Below are 21,016 nucleotides of genomic sequence, written 5' to 3'. Positions count from 1 at the left end.
TGTTGAAAAATGGTTATATTGGATTATTTTTGGAGTAATACTTGAAAGCCCCTATGTGTAGGATTTGAAAAATCTTGACTTTGGTGATTGCTAGTGATAATCTAAAAAAAGACACAGTGTCAGACAGCAATGCACACTGATAACACCCCCTCACCCCCCGGTGCATCCAGTCTGGAAATACAGAATAAAGCTGAAACAAAACTGCACCATTTTCACCAAGATTGTCTAGTTTATCTTCAAGCAAAAAACATTCACTCAGGATAAGTGTAATGGTGCTGTAAATGCATAAATAACTAAATATAGGGGCTAAAATAACCCCAAACTGGCCTCCTTACCTGACAGAGTTGATCATGGCTCCACACCCTGCTCTGTGGGAGTCTGTGTGGTATCCATTAGGGATGGTCCAGCGTCCAGACTGGCTCAGTACAAACTCTGACCTGCTCCCCGGTATGGTGGTCCTCAGCGGGCTCCCTCCTACTCCAGCCACGGCTCCAGCTCCACGGAAGGCACTCTCCCCAGCCGTGGGATCATCACCTGGGGAGTCCAGTCCGGCCTCGGCCCCTTCTTGCTCCTGAACGGTTGCCAGCTCCAGCTCCAGTGGTTCAGGCCCCTGCAACAGCGCCCTCTGTTGGATGAGTGGCGTCAGTGGCGCCTCGAAGCTGACGCAGCTGTCCGTCTCGTCTGTGAGTGACAGCACGTCCAGAGAGTCCAGGCTGCTGTAGCAGGTCCCGCCCCTCAGCAGGGCCGACTCCACGATGCGCTCGAACGTGGAGCTGAAGCCGTCTCTGTTGTCCATCCTGCCCTTCTCCCTCTCCTCCTCCATCTCCCTCTCCCTCTCCTCCTCCTCGTCTTCCTCCTCCTGAACGTCGACCTGCTCAACAATCTGCTCAAATACCGAGCTGAAACTGTCCTGGTTTTCTCTCCCGTCACCCTCCTTCTGGACCTCCTCCTCCTCTTCCTCCACTTCTGTGTCGGCCTGTTCTACAGTAGTCTCGAAGTTAGAACTGAAAGTGTCCAAGTGTGTATGAGTCGCCCCCTCGTCTCCTCCCTCCTCGTCCTCCTCGCCCGCTTCATCGTCATCTTCATTCCCACCTATGCCATTTGCCAGTCTGTTTCAATGTGGAGAAAGAAAAGAAATAATCTTTAGCATATGACTCAAACATACGGCGGTTTCTTTGTTGAGATCGGCACACGTGCAAAGCAGATCATTCATATTCATTGCTGAAATCATTCTTCATTCAGGAGCGGTAGGCACAATGGGAAAGTATTTCGGCTTGAATAGCCACACTGACAATTGAAGCATGATGAAAGATGAAAAAGCACTGTCCAATTTGCTACTTTGTGAATAGCTGGAGGCTCATCTCCTCTGGTCTGTCAAACCTCCACTGTTTCATCCCTTTTATTTGTGACAATATGAATCTATTGAAGTGCTCTGTGTTTGCTTCTGATGGAGAGAAATAACTCAACAAATTAGTTTAATAAAGAGTCAAACAGCTTAATGTATGCATATGTTAACTGTATTTTTGTATTTCTATGTTAATGTATGTCTGTGCATTTCATAAAACCACCAATCTTATTCATTATGTATTTTATTTTATCTACATTTACTCACAAAGCAAAGCACTAATTAATAGACTTTTCTCTGTCACACTTTGAGCGGTTCACCTACTGCCCTTCACTATCTCTTTTTGTTGGTTTAAAATTGGTTTACTGGGTCCTCCGGCTCTTTGAAAATCAGACCATGTTGTTCCTGTTTGTTTTCCTCTCAGCTCGTTTAATTGAGGCTTTTTGCCAGTTTCATTTTGTAAAATGCAAATTAGGTTAATTATGTACCAGAGAACCACACTGAAAAAACAATTTGCCATTAAAAACAGTCAGCATGGAAAAGTGGCACTCTGTTATGATACATGAAACATAAACACCCAAACCACAAAGGGCAGTTTAAGGCTACTATAAAAAGTCTTAAAGGGAGAGTTTGGGTGTTTTGAAGTGGGGTTGGATCAGGTATTTATCTATAGTCAGTGTATTACCGATAGTAGATGATGGTCGGCACGCCCTCAGTTTGGAGAAACAGTCTATGTTTCCAACAGGGAACTGAAGCTGTTATTTATGCAAAGGCAACCAGACTCCATTGAAAAAAAAAAAGGAATTTTACCTCGCAGAACAGAGGAGTTGCTGGTCTACCGCTGCCTCGGTCGGTTAGTTTGTTTGTTTTATTATGTGACTTTGGTTAGTTCAGATTCACCACAGTCACACAATGACACAAACAAGCTAACCGATCGAGGCAGCGGTAAACCAGCAACCAGTGTTCTGCAAGGTAAAATTACATGTTTTTTCAATGGAGTCTGGTGGCTTTGGCGAGAGCACAGATGGATACAACGGCTTCAGATCCCCATCGGAAAGGGCTGTCTGACGGCAAAGGTAAACCAGCTAAAACATTCTAAATATAGTGTACACTTAAACTGATATTGATTTTTTTAAGTGAGCTTTTCTTTTAGGTGGCTAAATATGTTTTGCTGCCGTTCCCGTCCACAGCAGTACATCGCTTTGCTCCTCTGCTGGTATTCCTGTCTGTTTCTCCAAACTGGGGGCGTTTCAACCGTCATCTACTGTAGGTAATACACTGACTATGGATAAGTACCTTATACAACCCTACTGCAATACACCCAAACTATCCCTTTAGGGAAGTGTGTGTGTACATGTGTGTGTATCAGTCTGCAAGACGAAAGCTAATAAATTGCTGGTTCACAGCTCATGTGGTACTTTGTGCATTATTGTACCGATCTAGTTTTAATGATTCTAATGAAAACACGCCGTAAAACAGAAGAGGGTGAACGTTGACCTGTTGGTGGATCTGAGGGGTATAGGGCAGTTTTAATTTTATATCATACTTTCACACCTAAAGGTCAAATACACCCTAACAGCAATATATATCTTGCCAGAGCCTCAACAGTAAAGATGATATAGTGAACTAACCGCCCAGCTTGTTCAGGGTGAGTTGCCTCCTCCTCCGTAGACGCTTGCATCTCTTCATCTTCCTTTCCCTCCTCTTCTTCTTTCATCCCCTCCACCTCGTGTGTTGCCTCCTCCCCCGTTGAGCTCACCTCCACATCTACGCATCCTTCGCCTCTCGTCCCTTCCCTCTCCCCCTCCGCCCCTCCGTCTGTCTGTTGATCCTCACCGCTGCCGCCATCTACCCTCTCCTCTTTCAACTCACCCTCTCCTCCCTCACCCTTTACTTCTTCCCTCCCCCGTCCTTCCCTGTGTGCCCCCTCCTCTGCCTCTCTGATCTCTTCTTGTTGTTTCCCCTCCTCTATCTCGTGCTTTGCCCCGGCCCCCGGCTTGTCCTGCTCCGCCTGGCTGTGTGTCTCTGTGGGTGAGTCGGTGTTGGTGGTGGATGTATTGGGCTCCACTGGGCTCTCTGGTGGGGTGGGAGAGGGCAGAGCCTGCCCCTCCTGGGTCATGGTGCTCTTCACTGAGGGGGGCGGCTGTCCACTCCAGTCAGAGATGAGGAGCTTCAGATCAGCAGCTAGGGAGGTCGCTCTGCAGAGAGAGGGAGAGGAAAATCAGCATGAAATGAAGACAAAGCACCAAGTGAAATGAGGAGGAGGAGAAGGCAGTGTTATAAAACGACTATAATAACTACGGCAGACACTGATACAGTCATTTGATTATTTCTAGCCTTAATTACAAGTCACAGAGGTCACCTTCGATAAAAGAACAGCTGTGTGTATGTGTGTGCTAGAGAGAGAGAGATGCATATGTCTGGAACACTTCGTCCTCTGCACCAGATGATCCCAAAACAGCTCTGAAAGGAGGGCAGGAAAAGGTAGATAAAGTAGAAAGCAGAGGGATGCAGACAGACAGACAGATAGACAGACAGACAAGCAGCAGCATAGAGAGGGATTTGTTTAATACAGCTCAACTGATTCCTGTCAAAATGATCCCACCAGCTCATCCGCTCTCTGTCTATGTGGAGATTTCACAGCTGAATAACTAACTATCTGTTTCCAATCCCCGCCGTGCCCGCGCTTTGTGTAAATGCGTGATGGTAACCTGCGATTTAAACATGTATTCTAATAGTCTACTGTTACTCTCACTTGCACTGTTGGCTGAGCAGCCGAGACCTCTTTACCTCCTGATTGAGGCTCAAGGGCAAATGCTAATGAGCAGCTCTTAATTACGGTTCGGCTGAGAGCTATGATGTTTGAATTAAGGCAGGCTGATTTATTATTCTTTTTATGAAAAATAAGTTTTTTCGTGAGTATAAAATATGAAATTGTTCCTTTTTTTAGATACAGTCTGATGAAGTGTGTGCAGAATGTGATTAGTGCTGAAAGGATTGGCTGTTTTGAATTTTGATGGTTGATTAATTGATAAGTATTTGTCATCATTTAAATCACGCATCATGTTCAAGGTCAAGAATGAACTTTCAGTCTCATCTTTTAAGCCAACATGGACGAAAAATCCTTATGCTGCTCAGAACTGAGCCAACTTTATCTGCTGAGGTGGATTGTGTGGTGTGATTGAAAGCTCCAGAACAGCTTTTAATGGACCTTGTGGTGAGATTGTTTTGCCAAATGCTGTTTCCAAGGTCAAGAATGAACTTTCAAACTCAATCAATTGGAATGTTTATCTATTTGATTTTACATACATTTGTCATATTGTGCTATCTATCGCTATCATAAAGATATTCTTGTTAACAAAAAGACATTGATTTCCCAAACCAATAAATAATAAAAAGTGAAGCCAATGTGGAAGTGCCTTAAACTTGCGTTCTTTCTAATAGCCAGCAGGGGGAGACTCCTCTGGTTGCAAAAACAAGTCTGATTGTATAGAAGTCTATGAGAAAATGAGCCTACTTCTCACTTGATTTATTACCTCGGTAAACATTGTAAACATGAGTTTATGGTCTCAATCGCTAGTTTCAAGTCTTCTTCAATACAGCATGATGTTCATTTAGTAAATTATGGTCCCGTTTAGAGTCAAATAGACCATAAAGCAGGGGATGCTTTAGGATGTTGCTACCTTGTGATTGATAGGTCGCTACCACGGCGTTGTCCAGTCTGGGAGTCATCTGTGTTTTCGTCTTACAACTTTAACCCTTTCACAGTGTGTTTTCAGTTCATGAAAGCTAATTGTAACATTTTGATCGCCTAAAAATGTCTTATTCAGCGTTCGGTTATACTTAGACCCTCTCGGGTCACTTCTGGTTGCAAAAAAGCAAGATGGCGACGGCCAAAAAGCAAGAAGGCAACGGTCAAAATGCCAAACTTGAGGCTTCAAAATGGCGGTCCACAAACCAATGGGTGACTACGTCCACTTCTTATATAAAGTCTATGATTGTTACATATTTCCTTTGTCTGAACTGGCTTTTATGTGATGTAACTGCATGGAATAATGGTACAATGTCAGGATGCAATTCTACCCCTTGATGATGAAAAACAGCAACAATTCTGCAATAATCCAGCAGTAACTCAAATAAAGTGTCTATGTTTGTAGTTATTATGACACTTCATTTTGATATGGCATCTGTCAAGCTAAAGTGCATTGAGCAAAACAAATGGCGCACATTTTATTAAGCACAAACCTGCATTAGTGGAGTAGATGTTTGGATTGTGATATTGTTGCAGAGTGCAGCCAGACAGCAGCCTGATACAGATAGAGTCCTCCGCCACATTACATCTCTGCTCTGCTGAATCATCCCTAGCTGGGGACTCACAGCACAACTGCAGTAACACGTTTACTGGGATTCAGAGCTTCTCTGATGGCACGCAGCTGCAGGTATATGGACCTAGTTAGGCTGAAATTATCATACTGAACCCTGCTAACAACACTCTGTGCTTTCTCAGGGACATTTTTTATCATTTCTGCTTTATTTTGATCAAACTGTAAAAAAAATAATAGGATCATGATAGAGAGGAAAGATTTGTGGCAGGCTAGGATGCGAGCCAAATGTGTATCTATGATGTTGCAAGTGCTTTGGCTTAGCCCCCTGAGCACGAGGACACCGCAGAGACTCTCTAAATGTTTCATCACAGCTGCAAAAAGATGATGCAAATTATGCAGAACCAAGGAAGTCAGGCCAATTGCTCCCTTATTTCAAACTTGTCTCCTAATTACAGAAGACCTTAATGTTCTCACCCAAATGCAATGGTAGTATTTAGCTGTCAGTTTCAATCCCTGTGGCAAATGGTATTGTTGGAGCAGTTAAATCCCAGAATAGGCTAACGAACGCCTTAAACCTGGTTCTCAAACTTTTTTCAGCCAAGGACGTAGCCTATTTTTTACACTTCTATAGTCTTAGGTGAAAGAACAACACAAGAGAAATGTATTAGAAAGATATTAGACATGTATGAAACATATTTGCAGATTCTAAGAGTTATAGATTTGTGTGATTAGAATGTAATCTATGAACTAACCCAGTCGCCAGAAACAATGTTGGCATTGTGCATTTCTGCAAACCACGGATACGTTGAATGTCGACATTTCTGAACCGAAAAAGGTTTCATAAATACATTTCATATCAGCCTCGTATCACATTTGCAGAAACGCCACGTGGTTAACATTGTGAAACGATTGATCAGGTTCAGGCAACAAAACGACTTGGTTAAGGTTAGAAAAAAACATCATGGTCTGTTAAAATAGTAATGTACCAACGTGACATAACTACCGGCCTCAGTGGACTTTCTTACATAACGTTACGTAAAAAGCGTGACCTCAACTTTTTACTTATGGTTTCACACGGGACACAAAAAAGCTGTGGGGCACGCACATACGAAAGGTTTTTACAGGTGCTGGATCAACACAAGGCAAAAAATCTGAAAACAAGATCCGCACACTGCTTTGGTAGCTCCCAACAATTTGAATGAAGCAACGTTTCAATCTAACAGAGATCTTCGTTCACACGGGACACAAACAGCGGCCTCCTGTGTGAAAGTCCAGTGTTTGTTTGACCTATCCACCACATCTCCCACACACCATTAGAGGACTTTCGTGCTTATTGTACCATGAGGAGGTGCAGAAGTCTAGTTTTCTCTCAGAACACTTGAATTACAATATGCTGAAAGGTTATTATGGAATTTTTGCCCAATGATGCCAAAAGTAATCTGCCTACTGCCACTTTAATGTTCTCACCCAGATGCAATGGAAGTACTCAGCTGCCAGTCTCAATCCCTGAGGCAAAGGTTATTGTTAGAGCACTCAAAGCCAAGAATAACCCAACGAACACCTTAAACTATCATCCTCCTCATCTTGAATAAGTGAAAAGTGTCTCCTGTCACTCTGAGGTGTACAGGCAGTGTAAAAAATACAGTACAACATCAGCAAATATGTGTTTGTTTATGTGTGTCTCTGCTTGCATCTTTTAATCCTTCTCGCTCTGACTGCTGTTGAGAGCGTGATGATCTCAAAGGACACTGACTGATCCGCCAACAAATTCTTTCTGCATACTGTACGTGATCCCTGATTGGCTGACTCATTCTTTTTTTTGCAAGAAGATGCATGGGAATCGTTTCCATTACAGCAGACAGTGTATTATTCCATCTGCGGATCCATCAATCACATGGCACTTGGCAGCATGGATTGCATATGATTTATTAACTTCACACTGAGAAAGGTAAATCACATAAACCGTCAATAAATGTAAAACTATTTTCATGATTAAAATCATTCATGGATCAGTGATTAGTATGAGCTGAAATAATCCTAAACTCAGGTACTGAACATTTGGAAGATTTCCATCTGAGTCTATTGGAGCTACACGTGTACTAGGCGTATGCAAACAAGCCCAATTTGCATCCATTTATGCGATTAAACAAAGATGCATTTGCACATATTAACACACAGTTAAATACACACTAACAGAACAGTGACACATCTCCATAAATGGAAACAGTGAGCCGTTATGAAACCAGACATGGAAAGTGGGAATTCTCTCTCCCTCTCCCTCTCTGTGCGTCTCCAGTGTCCTGTTTTTCTCCCACTCTCCTCTCTTCATCTGTTCTACATTATGTTTTCTGCTATCTCACAGTCTAACTCCTCTCGCTTGCTCTTTTCTCTGTCTCAGCCTCTCATTTCACAATAATTGAGGTAAATGGGTCTTAGCAAGCAGAAAAAGAGAAGACTGGGGAAGTGAGCAGCGTGAATCCTGCTGCTGAGGAGGATGAGAAGATGTGCTCAGACACCACACATGATAGATGAAGAAAAACATAGAGAAAGAGGGTGTGTGTGTGTGTGTGTGTGTGTGTGTGTGTGTGTGTGTGTGTGTGTGTGTGTCTCAGTCTTTGTGTCTCTATGTGGCTATCAGGAGAGACTTATTGCATTCCACTTTTGTCAGCAGAACACTGGGGCTCTTAAACCTTATCAATTTCCTTTAATTGCGATCGGACCATCTGCCAATCATGTGAACAGCACACACAAACACACACATCTGACGGCATGCCCATCCACCACCAATCAAGTGAGGATGACGTTGGATAAAAGGCCAAGTCGCCATTAAATAGCTCTTCTCTGTCTCCGGTGCCTTTTATATCTCTCTCTATCTCTCTGCCTGTCTCCCTCAGAGACTCAGACATACACACACACTCTCTGATACACACACACACATCACAACGCATGCACATAGACACGCACTGTGGCGTAATTTATTGATCCCCCAGACACAGAGCCGCAGTCCACTGGGACTCTCCAGCGATAAGCATGACTGGTCTGTGTAGGCAGAGAGATTCCAAAGAAACACTACTGAGATACTCAGACTGGAGACATCAAAAATGAGAAAACAACACTTCTCCAGAGCGACAAAAGTCTTACTGGAATAGGAAGCCCACTCAGCTCTGGCATTGCGTCCTAAAGTTCAACATTATTCAACTTTAAAGAGAACCTATTATGCTTTTGTGCTTTTTCCCTTCCCTTTAGTGTGTTATATAGTTTTTTTGTGCATGTAAAAGGTCTGCAAAGTTACAAAGCCCAAAGTTCAAGCTAAAGGGAATTACTCTCTCCGCAGAAACACTGCTCCTGAACTGCCTGAAACGCCTTGTTTGAAGACCCGCCTTTTCTTCCGCAACGTGGTGATGTCACCAAGTAACACATTTGCATCAGACCTGCCTAGCGGCTAGTTTGGCACGCACTTAAACAAAGCTAGTTAGAGCGGAGCTGGAGCGGAGTCCAAAGAGTTGGTTCGGTTGACCAATAACAAAAGAGGGCAATTTAGTATTACACTTCCATAAAGTTGGGGAGACACAATTTAAGAAGAATGGTCAAAATCAAAGCAGAAGAGGTCTGAGAATTTCTGACAGCTACGATATCTCCATCACTTACTGTAAAGAAATGCACAAGTCAGCAGTTGCAATCTTTATATATAAAATGTGTGTTTCCTTCCAAGCAGAAAAATATAATAACTGGGTACTTTTGTGCCTTTACGCAGGGCCCTTAACGCCTTTCCTATTCAAGTGGAGAAGATGCACCAAAGAGCGTATATTGGCAAAAAGTGAAAGTCAATTGTTCGTTCCACTGCAACATCAGCGCCCAGCAGCAAAGCTACCTTTTCGCCATTTTGGACTGAAAGTGACTACCGGATGCCAGTAAAATGTCTGCCTAAAGAGTGCTGTACAAAAGTAAAGGAAAATTATTTCTATTCTATTGTCGCATTCTACTGAAATGACCTGTGTTGAACAATAAAATGTTATAAATATAATAAGCATTTTCAGTCCAAAATGGTGGCAGCTACATACTCTTTGACTGCACCATGGCCAGATGTTATCAGCAGTGACTGAATGTGACATGGCTACAGAACTAGAGCTACACAACAGGGAAGAAAATCATGTTGCAGGTTTTCTGACACAACATGATATGACTTGCAATATTGCAATATGAAGTGAATAAATTACAGCCTTAACATTATATTAAAGAAACTTGTGTTCTGCATAAAAACCTCAGTCTATCTATCTATCTATCTATCTATCTATCTATCTATAGCAATATCTATCTATCTGCAATACTGCAGACTCTCGTGTATGGCATCACCGCATCACCTTTCACGGAGTTTAAGTGGTGGAACAGGCAGCCAATTGACCACTTTTAACTTGTCTGGCCTCATTACGTTTGTAGTGCTGCCCGTATTCATTTTAAACAACAACAAAAAAAAAACATTTGAGCAGTTTTTTAGTTTGTGCTGTGTGCCACCATGAGGGTTTCTTACCAAAAAGCACTGCCACAGTATTGACAAGTGGTGTGAAGACATTGACGGTGTTGGTGCTCCACTGCATGCAGTCATTGACATTGAGTCTAAATACAAAACCAGTACAGTGTTACATATATATATATATATATATATATATATATATATATTCTTTTTTTTTTTTTGCATTATTTTAGCTTTAATTAGAATATGAACAGAGGGACATGAAACACAAAAAACTATTTGCTTTCAAATCCAGCCAAATATGTCATAATAGACACCTTCACCACCACCAGGACAACCCTCTAAATACTTTCATAAGGAGCTAATTAGTAATCAACATTAATTTATGAAGCTATCAGCTGAATACTGAAGGATGCTAATCAGATCTGAATAAAGACTTCCCTCCTCCTCTCTTCATTTGTCCACCAGAGAGATATAACACTGCAGTCTCCTACTACAAATGACCTACTGACCCTGTTCATAATATGCAGGCTGGCCGCAGCACTGGCACTGCAGCCAACACACACGCACGCACACACACACACACACACACACACACACACACACACACACACACACGCACACACACACACACACACACACACACACACACACACACACACACACGCACACACACGCACACACGCACACACACGCATACACACACACACACACACACACACACACACACACACACACACACACACACACACACACACACACACACACGCACACACACACACACGGTGCAGAGATAAAGTCACCTTTCAAAAATGCTGTTGTGTCACAAGCACAGATGCAGGCAGAGAGGAAGAAAAATCATTTCCTGGCCATTAGCCTGGGACAGGAAAGCAGGAAAACACTGAGCTGGAAGTAGTCCAGGGTGTTTTTCTAGCCTGCCTCTAAGTCACACCATTATGACCACTGAGCCTCCAACAACTAGCCACCAGGCCATCAGCCTACTGGAGCGTTAACAGTCAGTCAGCTCCCAAATCACCCCAATATGTCACTTCTGTGCTGTCAAGGTCAACCATCCACTCACATTTTAGTCACTCTAAACGCTCACATCTAAATACACGCTCACAATGATGTGGTGATCTATCTTGTTTTTCCCAGGGCACTTCCATTTTGTCATGCAAATTCACTCTTTATACACACACGCACACACACACACACACACACACACACAACATGCCCTTTCCAGCATCTGCAAAGCTGCATGTTCTCTTTCACATTTTGGATTTTCAGTTTTAATATGTCCTTCACATATTTGCAACCCAAATATTATATTTTCTAAACACGGTTTGAAAGATAAATTATTTTTTTTAAATGTTGCATCCTAAAGGGTTTTGGTACTGTTGTTTCTGATCAACCACCGTGTCAATAAAGTAATTAGAGGGATGAAACAAAGAGAAGAACGATAAGAGAGAGAATCAGGAGAAGAGAAAGAGATAAACAGTTTGGTCTGGAGAAGGTATGTCTGGATGTCTGACACCTTAAGTTCAAGATGATTACATTGGAGAGAGCTGCACTTTAGCCTGGGAGAGCCCACTGTTGTACTGGGGGGGAATGACTTACAATGGATCGAGACTAGACATGCAAATGGCTATAATTAAGATAATAGTGACTTTGCTTCAGGGATGAAAAATAAGCTGCTATCAAACACCTGTTTAAAAAAGCCACCCACATCCTAAGGCAAAGAAGCTCTTTCTTACACTGGGGAAACATTTTTCTGTAATTTTCTAGGCTCTTAGACTGTGACTGTGGTAGTCAATGTTGGGCTTATAGTGATCTTATGGCTCTTTCTGTATTATTTTCATATATTTATGATTATTTAAATAGTAAATATACTAAAATGAATTATTTATTTATATATTAAATATATATATATAAGTATAAAATAAATATTTTATTCGTATGGCTCTTTATGTAATATTTTTATATTTATTATTATTAAAATAATAAATATATAAAATAAGTTATAAAAAATATGATCTATTATTTATTTATTATTATTATTTTTATTCTCATCTGTTGTCAGTATATAATTCCAATAGGGGCTTACTGTTACCTTTAAAATGTGCATAGGATAATAGTTTAACCTTTAAAATGCATAATGATGTGACTAGGCTCTTCGACTGTGACTGTGACTGTGGTAGTCCCTGTTGGGCTTATAGTGATCTGATTCTATTGTTTTTTTATTTAATTATTTATGTTTCATTGTATTCTGCTGTATATGATGTGAATTTCCTTGGAAAGCATTTTGTGCTTTGGGCTTGAAAAGTGCTTTACAAATAAAATTATTATTATTATTATTATTATTATTATTATCATGGCTCTTTATGTATTATTTTTTATATTTATTATTATTAAAATAATAAATATACGAAAATGACTCATTAAAATATATATGCATATACATAAAATACACTTATTATTTATTCATTTGGTATTATTATTATTATTTTTATTCTCATCTGTTGTCAGTATATAATTCCAATACAGTTACAGTTACCTTTCAAATGTGCATATAGGATAATAGGATACCCTTTCAAATGTATAGTGAGGTTACTATGTGCCTTGTTCTTATTCCAAAGTGTCTCCCAACACTCTTAAAAAGACATAAACAAACACCAGATAGACAAGGCTTATTGTCTCTCTCCCTTGTGTGTGCGTGTGTGTGTGCGTGTGTGTGTGTGTGTGTGTGTGAGAGAGTCTCGCACAGCGCGAGACAGCCATGTTCTCCCAGCCTCCTCCAGCCAGTAACCATGACAACAGGATGTGCTGGGAGACACGGTTCAAGCTCAATTGAGGCCGGTTTGTCTTTTCTTTTCCTCCAAAATAGACCTTGTTGGTCGCGTTTCAAGACCGACTTGTCCTCCTAACAGCGGAACGGAAACGCTTTTTTCTCTCTTTCTCAGGAGAGAGAAAACACACTAAACACACCTCCATCATAATAAAACCCCACACGGCCCTATATATACTGTAGTGTATCTCAGCAGCCTATATGAGCTCCACTGACACCGCGGTGCTGTCCTGCAGCCTGCCGGTAAGAGGACAAAACAGGAGAAAAACAGGACGCGTAAAGCTCCACGCAGCCTTCATGAGAAACACTAAACTACGTGATATCTACTCATGGGGCTCCGTCTATGTGCCGGTCAAACAGAGGGTCTGTTTCAGCCCTGCTAGCTTAAACATGATAACATATTAAACACATAACGTGTGGTTTGTTCACTCACCGGTGCGTTCAGTCAGCGGCTCCGTCTCTCTCCATCCACACCGGGGAATAACAGTGACAGACGGGCTCTTCTCTCCTCTTCTCTCTCTCCACGCTGCTCGTCCTTCTTCCAGCTGAACCCCCTCCTCTCTTCTCTTACTCTCTCTCTCTCTCTCTCGCTCTCTCTCAACGGTTATGATCGTGCGACCGTTGTTCACCGGTGTTGTCTCGGTATAGGGGGCTCGCGGGAGGTCCAGCAGGCGGCGGAGCAGCGATCACTGAGCGGATTGATGAATGAATGGATGGATGGATGGATGGATGGATGGAGGCGTCCTCCTCGTCTCCTCCTCCTCCTCTATGTGCAGTTTGAATGGCAGCTGCAGAGATGGTGATTCCTCTCCTCGGACTGCTCTGGAGCACCGTGCAGTGGGACGTGTCTCCAGGGCCTGTTGATATCAGACACTATATAGCCTGCAGTGAAGATTAGCACTGATACAAGTCCTCCTCTCTGAGTGACCACTGATGATGTAACTGCCCATGCAGACCTACAGGCTACGTGTTAAAATAACATTCAAATGGGTTAGACTTTAACTTTATCACAGGCAAGGCAAGGCAGCTTTATTTGTATAGCACATTTCAGCAACAGGGCAATTCAAAGTGCTTTACATAAACATTCAAGAACATTGCGTCAAAGTGCAAAAGAACATTAAGACAATTATAAAAACATTAAAGATTAGAAAATAAAAACAAGCTATAGGATAGAAGCTAAAATAGAGTATAACACACAAGAGTAAAAGCTCTAGTGCAGTATACGATCATTATCTGGTTTAATAAAAGGCAGCAGCAAACAGGAAAGTTTTAAGCTTTGATTTAGAAGAATTCAGAGTTGGAGCTGTCCTGCAGGTTTCTGGGAGCTTGTTCCAAATATTTGGTGCATAAAAACTGAACGCTGCTTCTGCATGTTTAGTCCTGACTCTGGGGACACAGGAGCTGGGTGCAGAAAGGGTGTCAAGTGGTTCCCAGACTGAAGTCCAGGGATGCTTAAAAAGGAGCTTGGGAGGCTTCCAGGTTGTCCTCAGAAGAATGGGTTATTTGACTTGGCATTTTATTTATTCCACCAGCATTGGAAACACATGTTATTGTGGGGGAAAAGTTTGAGAATTGACCAGAAAAAACAATTGCTGATGATTTACAGACAAGTCAAATAGTGCTGTCCAAGGTCTAAAGTCCTGCAGCTGTCATATCCAGGATGCAGCATTGGTCATGCTGTAGTTTGGTCTAGATAGGAATTTGATGTCTGCAAAGGGAAAACATGACCCATGAAACAGTCAACAGTCTGCTTTTATAGATTTTTAGATATGCTACTCAAGTCATTTAAAATCTAATTATGCCCCCAAACAAATGAGGTAAATTCAAAGTAAGTCAACTTAGTGCTTGAATTATGTTGTGTAAGCAACGTAATCCCCGACAAATGATGGAGAGCTTCAGATTTACTGGGCATGATACAGTGCCCATAATATAAAATGTGTGTGTTACATTTTACTATGTCGTAAATCTGTTTTATTGTAACAGCAGCAATATGGCCCTGACCTTTGACCTTATTGTTAGCCGGTGATGTTGGTGTTTTAGGAACTAAGAATACTGTTTATTTACTGTAATTACTGTTAGCCAGGATAGCATTAGCAATATTCCAACAATGTAGGGCTGCATGATTATGGCCAAAATGAGAATCACTATTATTTTGACCAATATTGAGATCACAATTATTCATTGATTTAAGGGACAAATATTTTGATTGTACTTTCACATTTAAATAAACAGAGCACTGCTTTCACTTCCACGCTGTGCTACGTTCCTTCTAATGTACAAATCTTTGCATCAAAATGGTCCTTATTCACAGCGCATCTCCTATACGCTACATATACATAAAATTGTATCAAAAACTTTTCACCCAAAATTAAATCAACAGAGCGCTGCTTTCACATTCACATAAAAAATACTTAAAATGAGGTTCTTCTTCACCTGAATTCACTATATTTTTGTTATGTCCGTCTGCTAACAGATAGCAGATGGGCAAAACAAATAATATACAGTATGTTACACTTCTACTCTGGACTGAAGTCACGATATTCAGGAATGTTTTTGGCTAAAGTGACGTCAAAACATCTGGATCGCCCCCTGCTGGCTGGCTGTTCATTTAGGAAGCGCTTGATTTGATTTGCAGCAGAGTTTTCTATGAGCGCAGCACGCAATTTAAACGTACAAAAAGCCCAAATCGTGATTGCGACCTCTTTTACCCGACGGTCCCGGTACCAAGTTCGGCTGCGCTGTGTGTTAAAGCACTGCCTTTAAAAACTTCATAAAATGCTGTGGCGGTCTTTTTTCGGAATTGTTTCTAATAGACGAGGCCTTAACGCTACTAAAATAACACTCCAAGTGTATTTGTCCAAACAATGTTTGGCAATGATTTCAATACACTTTGCAGTTACAAAATCAACACACGAGAAATTGTATTTTTACTTTATAATATTTTGGACTGTTTTTTTATTGAATGTACATACTTGACTTTGGATTCTTTTTTATCTTATTTATTTACATTGTTATTGATCTTATTTCTTATTATCTAAGTTTTACTTGATCATATTTCATTATTATAATAAAACTACTCCATTTGGAGCCAAAATTATAGTTTAGTTGTTTTTTTTATTGATTTTATACTGTGCACATTGTGGAATCTGATGATGCACAGATGTGTACACATAGCCTCCTGTAGTGGATATCAGTAGTATTTTATAGCCAGATTCCCCTTCAGGAGGTAGAAAACCCATGTGGCCAAATGGAGAGTCCGTCTGGTCCTATTCTTACTAAAACCTTTGTAGAATATACAGTATGTGCTTTGTGTTATTTATATCTGCTTTGGCACAGTTGTAGTCAAGGAGTTGCTGAATGAATTCAGTGGCATCTCTGTGCATGGCATCATTGCTATGATGGTGTTATCCACGGTCTAATCTAGAAAACATTTTAGGCAACGATAAAAATGTAATTTTTTCCTTTGGTTCATCACAATTTTACTCAGGCATAGTAACAGTCACAATGTTACTGACACTGGGGATGACTTCCCTGAGGTCGTACCTATCCATAGAGACCAATATCATGCATATAGACCTGGTAGTTGTGGAGCTATTCTTGATTTATTTGGGGTATGTTTGTCTAGACGAATCACACCTTCCAGCCCCTTAGGGCTTAAGAGGTTAATATTTGATTAATTGTGCAGTATAACCTACAACAATGTCACTGTTTTAGAAAACAAAGTTTTCCATCCATTCAGTAGTAGGATACCCACTGTGTGGGGTCGTGCAATAGCTAGCCTATTCCAGCACGCACTAGGAAAGAAGAGGAGTACACCCGGTCTATCACATACATAGCTCTCACAGAACATACATTTCTCTTGGTCAAATTGTTGAAAGCAATCGGAACTGCCACGACAATTTGACCACAGAAGACACCTCATTACTTGTGGTATTTACACTATTTACAGCCTTCGATCTTCACTAGTTCCTCTTTTTCTAAAGGTGCCAGTCATTCTGGAGGAACCTGTCAATACTCCTTCCTTTGTGGCGGGTCTATAATTACAGAGAGAAATACTGTACCGATAATTAAACCGCTGTAAAGAAGACAATCGGTTATGTAGGCTGGGGAACAAAGATGAATAGCTTTCAGTGTTGGCTGACATTTTCAGAACATTTTTGATTTTGTATTAATAGAGTGTATGTTCTTTTGTGTGTCTATATATTTATATACATACTTGTCAAGCTGGGGAATGGATTGAGAGTCTGATTTTTGTATTAGATAGACAGAAAAACAGTGATAAAGGAGGCGTGGTTTGAAATATCTGATTGTCCTGTCAAATAGCAAATGATGCTCTGAGCCTGTGATGATGTTGGTTCTGTTGGATGGCAGAGGATCTAACACAAAATGTGCACCAGCAGTTGATGTTATCTGCCAACATATATCCTATAAATTAGCCTCTGTCCTCTCTGCCCTTGAGAAAGCATAGAGGACAACTCTTCCACTGTACCAGCGTGTGCCCACCACCCATTTTTCACTCCCTTCCAACCTGCTCTTTCACTTTCACTCATCTCCCACGTGTAAAAACCAGCCCAGTCAAATCAAGCCAAGAGCCTTGTCTCTAAAACATACAGTACGGTGCTTTGAGAGTACCCTCTTACTGGTGCACCTCAAGGTCATAAACAGAAGCATACAATCACACATATGGCTCTGCATTGTCTGCTGCCAACATTTTTACGATGTTTTCTTCGAGGATCTTGGATGCGGCCCTTATAATGAGGAGCGGGTGCCAAGCTTTAATGTAACATGGATTGAGAACTTCAGAGTCCGATCCAGTGATCAATAGCACATTAGAAGGAGACAAAAGAAGAGGGGAGTGGCTGAGAAAGAGATAAGAGAGAAGAGGAAGAGAGGAAAAAGGGGAGTTAAGAAGATGCAGAAAAGCAGGAGAGAGGATGTGGACAGAACAAAAGAGCCTGGTGTGTGTTTGAAGGCAAGGGGAGGAGAAGGTTAGAGAGGCGAGGGAGCCCAAAGTGAGACAGGTAGAGGGGGGTTACGCAAGGAGAGGGAGGGCAAGGGGGGGTTGAAGATGACAAAGAGAGTTCAGAGGATGCACAGATGACCGGGGAGAGAACAGTTTTTAGGGAAACCCACTGCAGACGCAACGTCAATCCTAATTACTAATTCATTAACCTGCCCGGCTCCCTTCCCCCTCTGTAGCCACACACACACAAACACACACATGCACTCACTGCTCCCTGGTCCGTCCCTCCTCCGTGTCCCACGAGAGGCGGAGGGATGGATGGATGCAGAAATGAAGAGGTGGGTCTGTGCAGCTAAGTGACATCTGCAAGGACGTGACGGCGGCAACGTGTTGGGGACACTGGAAATCCCTGATGTGACAATGGGAGGGAGGGAGGGAGGAGAGGGGAGGAGAGGGGGAGGTAACTGCTGAGGAGAAAAGCTAACAGCTTGTGTTTTGGTTTGTTGGGGTGGGTGGTCTCCTGCGATGGTGCACATAAGTGTGTTAATGTGGGCGGCTGTGGTGTCAGAGTATGTATATGCATGTGTGCCATCATGCATGCATGCATTTACCTGTCTGTGTGTGTGTGTGTGTGTGTGTGTGTGTGTTCTAATAAGATATGCTTTCATGAGGAGTGTGTGTGTGCATGTGTGTTAGCATATTAAATGTGAGCAGGTAGTGGGGAAGATGAATCAATATGCTGATGTTGGTGTGCTCAAGTAATAGCATTGTGAGTATAATCAAAGCAAGGGGGAGGTGCTAGACAGAGTGATGGTGTGTGTCTTTAGCTTCTGCTGCAAGACTCCTACCTCTTTGTGTGTTTGTGTGTGTGTAAACGTGTTTGTTTGTGTGTGTGTGTGTGTAGACGACAGAAGTGCACATGTTAGCATCCACACACACCAAGACCTCCTGCAGAATTCCTCTGCACATGCTCAAACAGGCAACTCGATATGAAGATATAGAGATACAAATGTGCACACACACAAGGACACATGTTCACGCACCCAAGTGTGCACACAAACACACACACACACACACCGACACACACACAGAAGGATGAAGCGCTGCTGACTGAGGTGGAATTAAATAGAGAAATCCTCCAAACGAGCATCGATTCACAGAGTTTACAGCGTTGGCTCCGTCTGCCACGGCAGGCCAAACAACAGGGAGCTCTGTGAGACAGCTGGGGCACACACACACACACACACAAGCAGGAAGCATTGCGGGCACATATACAACGCACACACACTGCAGAATGTGTGTGCACATGGAGTGGGTCTTTGATTTTGATCACAGGACTTCACAGCAGAATGTGCTTTAGAGTGTAAAAGCATGTGTGTGTCTCTGATATTGAATAAATCTGTGTGTGTGTGTGTGTGTGCACAGATTCACTGCTGAAGATGAACACAAACACATGGCATGAGCAGTTTCAGAATCTTTACAAGCTACTTTCACTAATCACAAATCAAACCTCCCATGACCACATTCTAGGTTTCTTATATGTTTTGCAGCAATGATAAGAGATGTTTACCAGTTCAATCTTTAAATGAAGTAAACACAAGTCTCAGTAAACTTGTTTTTAGCTAATACTATGTATTAAGAGCAATATTTACCAGAGATATTTAGAGGGAGTGGAGAAAAATAGTTGATTTAAACCATAGACTGTAGATGGACAACATGACAGCTCCCCAAAAGTGAAGCCAAAACATCTGGATCGCCCCCTGGTGGCTGGCTGCAGTATAGGTCATAAATCAAGTCCCCTCCATATTAGCTGATGGGACATGGGCCAAACTAAAAAGTCAAAGTAAACGTCAAATACATTTTTCCCACAGATCTTTTCTGTCATTTTAGGTCGTTCTTATCACGCTGATGTATGTTCAAGTGCTCCTTTTTCTGATTAGTTTGGTTTTAATTAGTTATTGATGCTATAAAAAGGGGCTGAGACGTCATGATTGACAGTTAATCTGAGTAAAGTAGTTGCAGCTGGAGGCTCAGGAATTGTGCGAGAGAGGAGATGTAACACTAACTTTCCTTAACCGTCATGAGTCCGTGTAATAGAACATGTGTCAATGTGTAGTTATAGAGATATTATGGTTAGTTGTTGTTACTTTCAAATGACGTCACAGTGGGAGGAAGTGGAGACGAGAGAAAGGTGTCCTAGTAACAAGCCTTTTATCGTCTTAAAGCTGATTGTTTTGGTTTTCTGTTCTGCAATTTTACTGTTTTGGTAAAGAAAGCTCACTGTACACAACCTGCCCAGCACCAAATGGCAGTTGGCAGCAGATACAGGTAGAAACTAGCTGGTGAACATAATAGAGCATTTAGCTACAGAGCCAGATATTTCCCTCGGGAGTTGATGAAGAGCAAATCAGAGCTAACAGGGGAATCAATATTGGACTTATATTTGCCAGGTGGTCCGAAACACGACTCCAAATGAATGCCCTGTAACGGCTGGATGTGTAAATGGGCAACTGTTGGTTAACATGTTTGCCATTTCAACTTTATAAGGTATGTCAGTATTGTGTTTACAGGTTGTTTCCATTCTTCCTGAGAGTTAGATGAGAAGACTGATAGCCTACAACTCTCCTATTTGTGTGTTAAAGGTGCAGTGTGTAGACTTGGTGGCATCTAGCGGTGAGGTCGCAGATTGCAACCAGCTGAACTTCTCCTGTGTGCCAAGTGTGTAGGAGAACTACGGTGGTCGACGGGAAAGCGTGAAAACGCAAATGGCCCTCTCTAGAGCCAGTGTTTTCTGGGCTACTGTAGAAACATGGCGGCCGGCTCTGTCAAGAGGACCCGCTCCATATGTACACATAAATACTTATTTTAAGGTAACAAAAACACAACGATTCTTATTTTCAGGTGATTATACACTAAAGAAAACATACTTATTAATATTATATTCCATTTCTGCCAATAGATCCTCCTAAATGTTACACACTGTTCCTGTAAGTGAGAGTGGTGTCGATCTTCTCATCAAACTCCCAGAAGGAAATTACAGGTACGAGCTACAGGTCAAGATACTTCT

At 41.8% G+C, this 21,016-nt stretch overlaps 1 protein-coding gene across 3 annotated transcripts in view; it reads right to left on the bottom strand.

Annotated features, from left to right (window-relative positions):
* The window catches only part of psd2 (pleckstrin and Sec7 domain containing 2), a 46,512-nt gene extending 32,404 nt beyond the window's left edge, over positions 1-14,108 (bottom strand). The window contains exons 1-4 of one of the 3 annotated variants that reach the window (XM_037780233.1): positions 13,558-13,573; positions 13,420-13,503; positions 2,977-3,543; positions 336-1,109 (exon numbers count right to left, since the gene is read on the bottom strand). In XM_037780233.1, coding sequence (XP_037636161.1) covers positions 336-1,109; positions 2,977-3,464 — 1,262 coding nt within the window. In that variant the 5' untranslated portion in view covers positions 3,465-3,543; positions 13,420-13,503; positions 13,558-13,573. Of the gene's footprint in view, positions 1-335; positions 1,110-2,976; positions 3,544-13,419 lie in introns of all 3 variants that reach the window. The other 2 variants (XM_037780235.1, XM_037780234.1) reach the window with 2 other exon arrangements.
* Between the last annotated feature and the right edge of the window lie 6,908 nt (positions 14,109-21,016).

This window comes from Sebastes umbrosus, chromosome 9 (assembly GCF_015220745.1).
Source record: "Sebastes umbrosus isolate fSebUmb1 chromosome 9, fSebUmb1.pri, whole genome shotgun sequence".
Classification (NCBI taxonomy): Eukaryota; Metazoa; Chordata; class Actinopteri; order Perciformes; family Sebastidae; genus Sebastes; species Sebastes umbrosus.
Note: the sequence above shows the minus strand (reverse complement) of the source record. Positions and strands in the feature narration are given on the sequence as shown.